The sequence below is a fragment of the Loa loa genome (assembly GCF_000183805.2).
Source record: "Loa loa unplaced genomic scaffold supercont3.160, whole genome shotgun sequence".
NCBI classification, from domain to species: domain Eukaryota; kingdom Metazoa; phylum Nematoda; class Chromadorea; order Rhabditida; family Onchocercidae; genus Loa; species Loa loa.
In genome coordinates, this window is record NW_018108340.1 from 59,591 (window position 1) to 73,861 (window position 14,271).

At 33.2% G+C, this 14,271-nt stretch overlaps 1 protein-coding gene across 1 annotated transcript; it reads left to right on the plus strand.

The window, feature by feature from the left end:
* Positions 1-715: 715 nt before the first annotated feature.
* Positions 716-5,706, plus strand: LOAG_00597 (PLK/PLK1 protein kinase; the record flags this gene model as incomplete). The annotated part of the gene is made up of 13 exons (XM_003136137.2): positions 716-919; positions 1,272-1,388; positions 1,589-1,657; positions 1,843-1,985; positions 2,234-2,384; positions 2,475-2,597; positions 2,886-3,053; positions 3,127-3,217; positions 4,173-4,292; positions 4,417-4,570; positions 4,688-4,949; positions 5,203-5,324; positions 5,575-5,706. 13 exons carry the CDS (start codon positions 716-718, stop codon positions 5,696-5,698), a joined length of 1,848 nt encoding a protein of 615 aa, XP_003136185.1. The 3' UTR covers positions 5,699-5,706.
* Between the last annotated feature and the right edge of the window lie 8,565 nt (positions 5,707-14,271).

Consider the following 14,271-nt stretch of genomic DNA (forward strand, 5'->3'; position numbering starts at 1 on the left):
CTCCCTAAGATTATGGGTCATACGTGCTCTAGAGCAATTTTTTGGTTTTTATATCTAACATATGATTTATTTTTTAATTCATTGCAAACTTCGGACATGGCACAAAAATTTACATACCAGTCAGCTAACAGGCCATAAGCAGAGGATATTTAAGTACAGGTTATGTGTTCTTAACGGTTTATTTCTCAAATAGCTGGATTTGTCGTAACGTAAGCTGCTAGATCGATGTTCTGAGACGCTTAATAAACGATAGCAAATTTTTAGCCACTTTTCTTCATATTTTCCTTGTCGTTTATTCTCGCAGGTGTCCTTCTTCACAGAAATCCGGAAATTGTTTTCCTTTCAAACCTTAGACTTCCTTCCCACTGAAAGTTTTCCTTATTCTCTCACGTGATGAATGATATAAGGACGTGTTGAATGGGAAGATGTTATAAGAAAACGGATAGTATTAAGACAGGGTTTTAGTTTACCAGACTTTGTTATTGACATTATATGAGATATAACTATTTTCACTTTTTTTAGTTAAAATTAGTCAAATAGACGACCACTGCATTTAAATGTTATCAAATTGTGTGTTTTCATTTTTTTTTTTCAAGAGGTGGAGTGATATCGAGTGACAGTGTCGTGTAAAATTTCACTCAAAAAATCGTTTGGAGCTAATAAAAACTGAAGATCTGAGTTGTAATTTAGATCTGATTTTAGTTCTGATATCAACATGAGCTCGAAGAAACCGGTTTTGAAAGAGGTACCTGATGTTGTGGTCAATCCGGATACGGGCGTTACTTATAAAAAGGGAAGATTCTTGGGCAAAGGTGGTTTTGCTCGGTGCTATGAACTTACTGACATAATGAACCAGAAGTTATATGCTGGCAAAGTAGTTTCAAAATTACTTCTATTGAAAAATCATCAGCGCGATAAGGTATATGTTTCCTAATCGTTGAAGAATTTCTATAATATAGTTCTATATATATTTGACTCTGTGCTATGAATTTCGGAGCACTCTAGTTTCATTGGCATCAACGAGGATTGATGCGTATTAGTTATGGGCTGGTTCTTTTCAGAAGACTAAGATTCAGTGTTTCTTCAGATTTCCCAAGCCTTAGCTTATCTATGCTCTGCGTTTGGCCGTTATCAAAATAACCTTGCAACTTCACATTCACTAGCGATATCTTATTAATTCTAAAGCTACTTTATTTTCTGCATATACTTCATTCATCCATATCAGATTTTATCCGTTTGTGGAAATATGGACTTATATGGGACTGTTGCAGATGGCTCAAGAGATCCGAATCCATAGAAATTTACAACACAAGCATATTGTGAGAATGGATGGTTTCTTCGAAGATCCTGATAACGTCTACATTTTGTTAGAACTGTGCCCTCGTAGAGTCTGTTTTTTTGAATATTACGAAAACTCTGAATTTCCCATTAGAAGTTCAAATTTGAGGATCGAATTCTGACAGTAACATTATTTTTGTTCACCAATTTGTTAAATGGATTGTATATTTCTGCTTATCAATTGAATTTGCATATCTTACTGCAAGTCATGATTTTACTTCATTTTAATTTTGCGATTTATATATTTTAGTCTTTGATGGAATTGCACAAGCGTCGCAAATACATAACTGAACCGGAATCACGTTATTTCACTAAGCAGGTAAACAGACTTTACTAGGGACAATAATGTTTTCCTTTTTTTTTCATTCCATGTAATTTCACTTCGGTATAATTCAGTCGGTATATTGCTTATCACTTATTCCTGTTTATGGAATTTAGTGAATCAATTAAGGTGGTTGGTTCAAGTTTCGCTGTCAACTTTTTCTTCCATTTATTTTTTTACAGATTGTTGAGGCCTGCGAGTATCTTCATGAGAATAAAATCATTCATCGAGATTTAAAATTGGGAAACTTATTTTTAAATGAAGAAATGGAGATCAAAGTTGGTGATTTTGGCTTAGCGACAGTAGTAGAGGTAGACGGCCAAAGGTTTGTTCCAATTTTGGAAAACTTTAGAAGCATATTCGGTGTCAGATATGAACTTAACCAGCAAGATTAATTAGAAAGCAGTTTTGCTGCTGCCATCAATCCATTTTTAAGACTGTATAGTATCATCAGGCATATGTTGCCATTAATGGAACTATCAAGTTTGAAGAAGTTCAGGAGTTAAATTTTAACTTTGTTTTCTGCCTTCAAAATATTAATTTTCTTGCTTCTTGAAAGTCCTTGCTTAATAGGAAGAAGACTTTGTGTGGCACACCTAATTACATTGCACCTGAAATGCTCGACAAAAAAGGTCATTCCTACGAAGTAGACATTTGGGCAATTGGCTGTATTTTGTATACATTATTGGTGGGAAAACCGCCGTTTGAAACTTCTTCTCTTAAGGTATTTTATTTCAACATAATATTAAATAGTGCAAGATTCTTTTAAATATTCTGAATTCAACAATTACGAAAAAGACATTTGATGTTTTAGGATACATACAACAGAATAAAAAACAACAATTATTCAATACCAGGTCGTATTAGTGACGAAGCCGAGCAGCTCATCCGGCGATTGCTGCAAACTGATCCTGATAAACGTCCTACTATTCATGAAGTTTTTGCTTTCAACTACTATATCATCCTTTCCGTTTAAAAGTTTTTATTTTCACCAGGAATGGTCTGACAGCTTTACTACTCAGTCAAATTTATCTAAAAAATATTGGATTTTTGGCAAAAAATGGATGAAGATTAATAAAAATGATTTGTTTCACATATAATGTGGAGAATCAAGTAATGTGACATTTGCTGAAATTCTAATGTATACTGCATTACGTTTTTTCGATTCCTGATCATTGTTCAGGGCACGAATTATATAGAAGGGATCAGAATCTATCAGTTTCAGGTGTCAAATTACGCATTTTTCAAAGGTTATACCCCGAGCAGGCTACCGACGTCGTGTCTTACAATGGCTCCCAAATTTGCGAATACAGAAATTCCGGATAAGCGTTCCGCTCTGAACGAATTGAGACAGGAAAATATTTTGATTAGCCCGAAAGAATGTGTGCGTAAGGTACCAATAAACAGTAATTTTTGGTCTTTTTGAATCTGATGCTGTTTACAGTTTAGTGAATTTGAATTTACAGGATCTATTAGCAGTGCCGGTACGTCCATTGACTTCTGTTCCCGAGTTGCAGGTTCTTTCAAATGTGAAGCATCGTGTATGCGACTCGCGTAGTAAGTGCATTCAGTACGCGTTAAAACCAGCTAAAAAAATGATGCTGCATGAAAATAAGCAATTATAATGATTTGCGCTATTTAGTAAAGTATAGTTACCAACAGATCAAAAACAGAGTAGCAATGAGATATTCACCAAAGCTTGGCTTATCTATTTTGAGACTAATGAAAGTCATACTCATATATTCTTCAGGACTCCATCTTCCAAGTATTATCATGCTTACTCGGTCTCGATAAGTATGTTAATTGTTGAAATAAAAGAATTATTAGATATCTTTTTTGTTGATTTACGGCACTGTTAGTTCGAAGAGAGCATATGGTCCTAAATTTACTTCTTAGGTGAATTCTTTGTTTCCTTTGCGAATTCAATATTTCATCCAGTAAGTCCTCTTTCTGCACTTGTCCCATCGACTGTTGAAAAGAGCTAAGGAATTTTCTAAAACCTTTTATTTAATAGAGTTTTTAAGTAGGTTTTTCTTAGTTGCTTTCTTCTGTTCTTAGCTGGCCAATGATAACTTAATTGCAGTAATGAATTATTTATTACCTTTATCTTATCTCCTCTTGAATTTTTCAGCGATATATTTTTTAGCACTGTAACTGCCAATTGTATTGCGATAAGGTACAAAGCTCTATTTGCATAGGAGTAGGAGTCTGTATTCGTGAGAGTGAAGATTTTTTTTCATTACTGCAATTAAGTTATCATATCACAAATCTTGATATTCGAATAAGAACAGAAGAAAGCTTTTATACACTCCTGCAACTCTCTAATATTTGATAATACACAACAAACACTGGTTATAAAATTTAAGGAGTAGAGAGTATATTACTCCACTACGATTGTTGCTGGCGGCTAATTCCGCGAAAGCAAAAAGCATAAACAGAGCAAATTTAGGTTTCAAATCGCGATGCTGAAGAATTGTTCCGAAATTGTTTGGAATGAATTGTATATTTTCAGCGGCAGGAATATCGTGTGGAGTTGGTGATTATCCATCTGACTGTTATTTGTCAGGTTTGTGTAGACAGCTAGCGGAAGTCGTCAATAGTAAGCCAAAGGACAATCCAGATATTCGAGATGGTAAGTATATTTTGCGGTACAAAATTTCTGCAAAAGTAAACAGCATAAATAAAAAAAATTAATAGGTTTAAGTGTTCATACCAATTTCCTGAAAATTGATTCTATATTATTGATATTCCTTCAGATGATCTAGAGGATCCTGCTGCTATGCCAGTCTTCTGGATCTCAAAATGGGTTGATTATTCCGACAAGTATGGGTTGGGATATCAACTTTGTGATAATTCCATTGGCGTTGTATTTAATGATAACACGAAGATGGTCTTGGATGCGGCGGGAGAGTGAGTTGCTTTTACTAAGCATGGAACAGTTTTATGAACTTCAATTAATTTAATTTTTTTAATTTTGATTAAACATTCCACCGTGATTGCGATTTCAAATTAGATTTTACAATTTAGACAAGTGCAATACCTGGGACGTGAAAATGATGAGCATTATTACACTGTAAAGCATTACCCTGAAAAACTGCAAAAGAAGATCACTCTGCTGCAATATTTCAAAAATTACATGACTGAGCATTTGCAAAAAGCTGGTGCTGACATGCCTATACGTGAGGGTGATGAATTAGCTCGTTTACCTGTTCTCCGCATTTGGTTCCGAACGCAGTCCGCTATCGTGCTTCATCTGACCAATGGGACGTTACAGCTTAATTTTTTCGAGGTGAGAATAGTTCTAATATCCTAAATTTCATTTCATTTGAAAGTTTGATCGTCAAGTTACCAGAACTCAAACTTTAATTTGTCCGTGTAATTTTTTCTATTTCAAACTTGTGTACATGCAAACTTAGAACTCGAGCTATATGAATCGGTCGTCCATTCTGGAGAAGTTTAAATTTAGCTGCTTTGCCTGCTCTGTTATGCTTTTATGATTTATAATTTTTTTTAATATATGTCCAACCAAATTATGTATTAAGGACCATACGAAGCTCGTAATTTGTCCGTTGATGGGAGCTGCTACATACATCGACAGCGAGCGCAATTTCCGTGTCCTCAAACTATCTGCGCTTGCTAAATACGGATGCCCGAAAGCGCTTTTGTAAGTTCATTCTCTTTGTAACATTTTTGAATTTCAAATTAAACGGAACAGAGTTGGATGCTGAGCGAAGTACTGTACATGAAGTACACGGTTTTTTCGTTTTTTTTCATGTCTAGATGGGATTCATCTTACAAAAATCGGTATTGAATTCCATCCTCGCTTTAGGGCCCAAATATTTGTAGCAGTTGGATTGAATCTTTTAGCCTGGAAGAAATAAATCAGTCAAAAAGTTACTTTCGGCCTTTTACAGGGATCGTTTGCGATATGCTAAAATGATGGTGGAAAGATTGATGCTTGCACATTCTGCACGGCCATTTTCATCGACACTTACCTCAGCGGCACGTCCCGCTCCAAGTACTGCTGGTAATTACTGAAAGAAGCATAAACTTATTTTCATTTTTTATGGAAGTTATGAAGGCATTTTGAAAAATTCTAATGGTCTTTTATTGGAACTAATGTATTTTCCAGTATTCAGATGCTAGTAAAGCTTGCCATATTTATGCAAGCTGTTCGCATCCTCTGTTATGCTTATTCGTTTTATAACACATCATGAAATAGTGCGGATGTTATACTTTTGCTATACTGAAAGTATTACTGTCTGTCAGCGAACAGCACAATTTTCTAGTATTTGATAGAAAAATAACCTTGAAATCTCTGCCTGAAATATCGGTAGGATTTTTGGTGGTAGAGTAATGGCAGAGCTTCTTGCGATCTCTTCCACTTTTTTTGTAGTAAAAAGTTCTGCCAGATTCTGGGTAAAATAGTTCAATTTATTTCCCGGCCATCTTGAAATCATAATAATGCAGAGTAATAGTAATGCTTTGCTTCGTATTTTTCAAATCCATGGAAGTTGTGGTTTTGCAGCAACTTCTTAATTTTTTCGTTTATTTCTAAGACAAATCAAATCAAACAATTTTCTATTTGGTTAATATCTACATACGTAACCTTATACATTGTTATCACAGGAAAAACATTGTTTTTCTTGTACGATGGATTGAAATTTAGGTTGACTTTTACTTTCGGAGAAAAATTTTAAATTTTTGTGCCAAAAACCATGACTTAGCACATGCATTTATTAAATTATTAATGAGCAGCCTGAAATGAAGAAACGGACGCATTTATTGTCTGAGCGGAAAAGCTTCTATGTGATCTCAATGGAAAATGTTTTATGATTGAGTTGGTGCAGCCTAAAGTTTTAGCGTATTTGGCGTTTCTTAGCTTCCTTGTTCTAAATAACACTTGTTTTTATTCGATTAATTCTCGCTTCTTCCGATGCTATATGCGATAATCAACTTGCTAACTCTGATTGTTGTAGAATGTTGGCATGGGTTCATAATTATTTTTCAATCTCGTAAGTACAGCACAATCACATCAACAAATTGCTTTCAGTTACGCAACGAACATTTATGGTGAGATAGTATCCATAAAAGGTTGCACGTTGCGCCTTTGATGAAATTCTCTATTTCAGGGTAATAATAAAGGAATTGAATTGTTGTTATTCCTTAACCCTTTCAGTAGTCTCTGTGTGATCCCTTACACGTTGTAAATTTTATTGTACCACACGTAACGAACATCCACTACGAGGAGCATTTGTAAGGGTGGCTTTGATGATATATTTCTTTCAAGAGACAGTATACCATTGACGAGTCATTTTTCCCATATTTTTCAAGTTGAATTCATACTTAAAACTATGTCGAAATTAAGAAGCTTCATTTCTCATAAACATGAGAACTTGCCATTGCAGCTCGACTACGGTCCAATTCTGCTTGTGGGGTTGCGTTATCGTTAAAGTAGTCACGAATTATCTAGTTGAAGTACATACTAAGTATAAATTTTTTCAATTACATGCTAAGTATAATTTGGTTTATCCCAGAGCAAGTTTTTCTTTTTTTTTTAGAAGTGTATTTAGCCTGTATGGGACAGAACCTTTTTGATTATCTCCATACCGATCACTTATGCATAGTTTTTATTTTTGAGCAGAAACTGCAACGACACACAGTGGCAATGAAAAAGGAGTTATTATGGCATTGATAATAATTTATACCCACGTGAAAATGGATTTTTGAAATTTAAAGGTGTACCGTACGGACAAGAGAGAGCGGAGATTCTAGAGATACATTTATAATTATATTTAATGGAAAAAGGTGCTACCATATTTAGCTTTGATATATCCCAGAGACCAATATATGGCAGGTAGAACATGTGCAGGAATGACTAGCAAGAGGAATGTAAAAAAAGGTGGATAAAAATTTTTTACTCGGGAAAGAAGACGACAATATATTCATCTGTCGGCAGTATAGCTCAATCCATGCTATGGTATGCAAGTTTATGCTTAAACGGTCGTTCAGAGTTCTTGTCTGTGACATAAATATTGATGAAGACAGCATTATTAAAAAATACTGTTAGTAATAAAATTTTTTTCTAATTAACAATCACTCGTTTTTAATTACTACTAGCAAAAAATTTCCGATTTAAATCGAACCAACAGGGAATCTTTCGATAAGGATTGGATAAATAAAAAAAACGGTTGGAATTAGATCAGATGAGTTAAAATAAGTCCCTTGGATCCATCAAACTAACATGTCAAAAAGACAGTTGTGAATGGAGAAAGAGGCCTTATGGGATAAGAGCGGAAAAGGTAAGCTAAGAATATGCGGTACATAATGTTCTAACAAACTACTCGCCGCTTCTGACCATACCGCCTGAAGAAGCATGCCATCTTGTTAAAGGTAATAGACAAGGTCAATGGGATTAGCTTCATCTTTGACATCTGCTGACCAACCAGCAAGTAATGAAGGGATTGGGAGAATAAGAGTAACCGCTGACCGTGTATCACATCCATCACTCGGATGAACATGAACAAACATTATTACAACACCATATTAATTCTGTAATCCGATACTATGTAATGGTGGATGTGTTTTTCACACAGTGTTGAAAATTGGAACATGTAAATAATACGATTTAATTAATCAAATTCAATGTTGAATACATGTTCAGAAACGCTTAGAATTGTACTAATTTCTTTCGAATATGTGAGACAGTTTTGCTTATTTTGAAACATTTCGGAATTTAAATACTCCTTATAAAATTTCATTTCGTTCAGGAAGTTGAAATCGAATTGTTATAGTAATTATGGAAGATATAAAATAAAAAACTGCGCACACCGATCTGATAAGACATTAATGGATCATTTTATAAGAATCGTTTTTAACTACAGCCTCAGTTTTGCTCAACACCATCATTTTTATACATGCATCGACAAATAATGGCTGATTTAGTCGGCTGATAGGTTTTCTTATCGTATCGTTTTATTGGATTTGTTAAAGTTGAAAAGGTTGTTTGCGGTCCACAAATTGGTTTAGCAAAGGATTCGCACTTTTGAAGTATAAAAGATGAAAGTTAGAATTTAATGACCTTTTGTTGAAAAACGCTTTAACGGGTAAGGTTATCGAAGGTCATCCGGGAAGTGAATATTTAATCATTCAACAATATTTCGGTGTTATCTTCTGAACTTCAATATTTCTTGCTCTACTTATATATTTAACATTTTAACATTTATCTGTATGCCACCTTTTAGTAATTTATTTGACATCTGGTTTTCTTAGTATAAATTATTTAACTGTTAATCACTTTATTACTTTAGTTTGATTTTCCATTCATTTACCGTCTTACTCCATTATTTATTTTTGTAGATTGGACAATTTGCTTGAATCTACTCTCAATCGATTTTACGCATCAGTTAAATCCAGAAAACTTTTCATCGGAATATTTTATGGAATGACATTTCCTCGTATTTTCTTTCTGTCGCGATAAGTTTAACAAGAACTACAGAAGGTGAAATTTATCATAACATAATCTAATTATTATCACAATTAGATCGTAAAAATACCGGAAATACTATTCATTCACGAATTATTCGTACTATTTATCTTCGAAATTTGCACTTTATTACTCATAACTAATGTCATTTTTCAGAAATGGTGTTAACTATAAAACTACTCATTCTACTAGTTCAAAATATCATTAGTATAATAAACTACCTGCTTTCACCTTTGTTCCCCCTCCCCCCTATTCTGCTTCCAAGCACTATTTATAACATAGCGGGACGAAAAAGAAAAAGGTGCATGAACTTCTGATGACCTTCAACAAAGATTCCATCAATCAATCATTATCCAATGCAATTTTACTTTCCGGTCGTAAATCCTCGAAAAATAAACGGTTGGCATCCATTCTGAACACCTTATCATGCGCCATCACTTATCATTAATTATCTTTCCGTGATATTTTTGCGATACAGTAGTGAGAGATAACGTAACAAACAAACACAGTTGCAAGTTTTTCGAACACAACAGTGTTCAGAAATAAATTATTCTCTTACAAATCTTATCTACATAAGTTATACAATGAAAGATAATGGGATTATTAGCAATTTTCAATCTTTTTGATTTTCTTTACTGTATCTCAAGAATGACATAATGTTTTCTGCTCCCTCAAATTCTCAAGAAACAGTTAATGATGTAAAACAATTTGGACGATTGCGCATCTGATAACGTATTTGTTTCGTTTAGTCAACACTACAAAATGGGATGAATATCGTTACATTATTTTTTAGCAGCTTACTTTAGTTGTACGATATTGATCATCCCATTAAAAATCATGTATCCGATCTAATTTACTTATTCACTTTCATCCAAAATTCTCAACTCCAATTTTTGCTTGTATAGATTTAACAAATCTTTGAGTAATTTGAATTTGTTTTACCGTAATTCTTTTTCAACTCATTTCTAAAGTTTTAAATTAGATGAATGGACGCCTAATTTAAAATTGTGCTCGAAAGTTTTCATAAATTACAATGCTCTCTGACTATTATGCAGAAGTTATTAGAGGAAAAAGTTATGCTTCTATTCTGAGAAGCGTATGTGAATCTGAAATGAAGCTTGTTTACTTTGCCCACTTTACCCATTTACTCTTTTCCGGATCCCGAATATTTTCTTTGAATCCTTCTTTTCGGATGCAATTTATAGTTTTCATAAACAAAAATTCTGCATTAATTAGAAGATTCGATTTTCCTTGCTATTCTTATGGTCCCTGTTGATCGACATTTTCAACAGTGACGTCGAAAAGAGGGTAGTGAAGTAAGAAGAGGTCAGGAGAAGATAACACTGTGAAAAGGTCATTTTTAAACACTATAGCTCTTCATTCGAACATTTAAGTAAAAAGACAAAAGTGAATTCGATAAATTAAAACATTCCAATGCTCTGTAGGTGCATTCTTCAGATAGAACCAATTTTTGCAGCAATACCTGGCTTGTTAGATTATCTGATTAAAATTGAAAAGTTTCATTTCCCAATGCCAGGCAGTATCTCGATTAGTATTTTTTATTACTAACTTGCTGTATATCATGTCCGACAAGATTCTGGATTCTGAATTTCTGCATTTTAACATTCTTCCTCCTGAAATATACCGACCTGCAAAAGTTCAACACTGAGAAGTTATTCCAGATCGAAATAAAATTAACTTATATCTATTATTATTGCGGCACCACAATAATCTTCGTCGTTAACAGAACAATCAGCCTGATATTATAGAAGAATGATAGTGACTATTTAATTTTTAAAGTACCATTAGCAATTAAAGGTTGTACATGCAGATTTACCTACTTTATATTCTCGGTTCAGTGAATAACAACAATAGCACAACATGGCACAGCAGGAATGGCTCAATTTGCATCTATAAAACGGTCCACTCAATCAAGATGACCATTTGTTGTACGGCCAAAATAATTTACCTCTTGTACATCTTCTTCAGATCTTCTCTCTCAAGTTAATTACTTCCGCAGGGAAGAATATGCGATGTCAGTAAACTTCCATTGATCTTCTTCAAACTGCATTACATTACTGTATGTACTGCATTACTTTACAAACTGCATTATTTTTTCGTTATTAGAAAAAATAAATTTATCTTATCCGTGAACTGTCATGCTTTAGTAACTGGTCAATCTATCAGAATTTTGTCAATGTTGTAATTATGCTATCACTATTGCTTTAACAATATTTCGATCAATTTTTGTTCTCATTTTTAAACTTCAATTTGTAAAAAAAAAAAAATAACTTTTGGGACAATCAAATTAAGGAATGGTTTGGTAATAACCGAGTCGCAAAAGTTTCAAATTTTGTTTTTTCAGTAACTAAGTTAAGTTGGCAAATAGTCTTAAGCAGTTTTTGCTAGCAAAATTGAGCCAATTCTTGTCTTTTCCTTCTATTAAAAAAATAAAAGAGAATGAGTTTTGGGACATATGTTGTAACTTTAATAACATTTCCTTTATCTTTATCATTTTGTTTCCAGCAATAATTTCACCAATTCAAATCTGTTTGCTTTGCTATCTTTAGCATAATTAGTCATTATCACTTCCACTCTTATCTTTCATTTTCCATTAATGTAAATAATTCCTTCTACAAATTACGCATGATCAATGCTGAGAAGCGTGTCAAATGATGATATGATAGTATAAATTATGATAAAGATCGCTTCCATCCATCGTTTCTGCCGAAATCTTTGATGTATGCCGCTGGAGTTCCTTTCCCGGAAGATGGAGCAGCGGCACCTCACATCTCTTCATCATTTGTTTATGTCGCCCGATGCAATTCTTTGGGGAAGTCGAAAGCTAAAGATGATTAAATTAAGTGAATACAGCAGTTCAATGTTAATAGAGAGGTCATCAGAGCTGGAATTACCGCTGCTGCTGACACCAGACTTGCCCTCTAATAGATTCTCGTTAACGGGTTTAAATTTTACCCATCCCGACATTTTTAAGCTCTCTTCTGTTTTTTGAAATATTTAATAGCAAGAGTTTTTTTTTTTTCAGCAAACTGCAAATTAATTTCAAGAAATAGATAAATGAAGGGTGAAAGAAAAGTAGTCTTAAAACTTTAATTTCATTTCGTTCAACTTACTTAGATATGATTAGCCAAACGATTTTATAATCCACCTGCTACTTGCCATTATAATTTCATGGGCAATCTAACTAAACTCTCGCTAATTCATTGCCAGATCAAATTAGATTTTGGGATTTCAACATGGAAATAAGTTCAAATCTAAACTAGTTATATTATAGGAAGAAATTAAGACTCAACGGTAAATACTGATGTCGTCTATTGAATTTGAAGTGTTAAATTATTTCACTTCATACTTCAATGAAGAGAACAATAAAGAGAAATGGCAATTAGAAAAGCTTATAATTACCGTCCTTATTATTTACAAGCAATACGAACGATCGATAAATACTATATACTATGACAATCATGAGTTTACTACAATCACGAGTAAAAGTTAATTTCAAATCTGAATATAAATTCGAAAAGGAAGCATTGCAGAAAGAAAAGGAATTCATCGAATTTAGGAAATCCCACATTTTCCCTGTGAAATCATTGATTGAAATGCATTAACCTGAATTTGTCGTATTGATGAAAAAGAAATGAATTTTCTTTTTCGTTTTCTTTCTTACATTACAATACAAAACAGTTGCATAAAAGCAATTCATAAGCTTTTTCATTTATTCTTTTTTTTTTTGTTCTGAATTATTTGTTTGGGAAATAATTTTTGTCGGAGAAAAATGTGTAATTGATTTTTATGCAGATTTTATGGGAAAATTAAATTTCGTTACGACAATAAAATGATATTCGTGAAAAATGGTATTCGAGTACGGAAGGGATTTTTTTTCTTTCTTATCTAATTTCCAATCAGTTTTTCTTATCCAATTTCTGTTTTCACTTTTTGCGTAGTGATTTTTTAATGTTCTTTTGAAATTTTCGTCATATAAATTTAATGGAAGACAAAAAAACAATCAGTGTTATTAATTTCACGAAGATATTTCTATGTGCTTACAAAAATAAAATGACAATGTTTTGACAGCGTTTTCTCTAAGTTTTTTTAAAATTCAAATTTTTTCAACTGAAAATTTGATATATTGAAATTATAAGAACCTGTGCTATGATACATTCAGAGTGCAATGAAATTGTTTTATTTCAAAGAAAATAATTTTGCATAACTTAAACCATTGTTGATTTATTTTCAGTAAACATTTATATTCCATTCTAAATACTAAATTTTCATCACTTCTCTGTTACTTTAACTTTTCCGTAATTTAGATTACCCAAATCTACTGGTGTTCATTCTATTCAATTGACCTTTTTTGATTCACAATCCACTTGACCCTTCTTCATCCTTTTATTTTTTTTCTTCTGACAAAGCGGTTAGATAGTACCACTGGCACAACTGTTTCTTAGAGCAATGCACAAAGCAAAGTTTTAGAAACGATGATTGATTATCTGAACATCGAATTTTGATTGATCATCTTGTAATAATCACTGGAACATTTCTGGAAACATTAGTGATGACATAAAGTATTTCAATGAGAGATCAACTTATATCATAAGTTTTGCGCCACGAAAAATCTTTCAAACATTACAACCTTCACGTAATATGAAATCCCATCACATATACAATGGAACAAAGAGAAATAAAAAGATCTAAACCAAAATGATGGTGTGAATATGGATATGGAAAAATAATATCGGAAAACAGATGAGGTCGTAATCTGTTATGCAACACTCGTCCTGCACAATCCTACCTTCGACTCTTAGTTATTTTTACATTACATTTTACTGAACAACAAATAACACAAAGAGGTCAGCGTACTTTAGGAATTTCAGTGAATCAAACGTGCTGGTTACTGTAGTTGAGAAATTTTCAATGACCAGCAGTCCTTTTTCTTCCTTCTCTTCTCTCTTTCTGCACCTCAGGAAATCCTAGGACAAACTTAAGCTCATCAATATGCAACCTACCAAAGAAAGTCTAAAATATTTTGCGGATATTCGTGGATGAGAAGAGGGATTAGAAGCAACAGTTTTGCTGATATTCAGCGGAAGCACTCTGTCACGTTTGG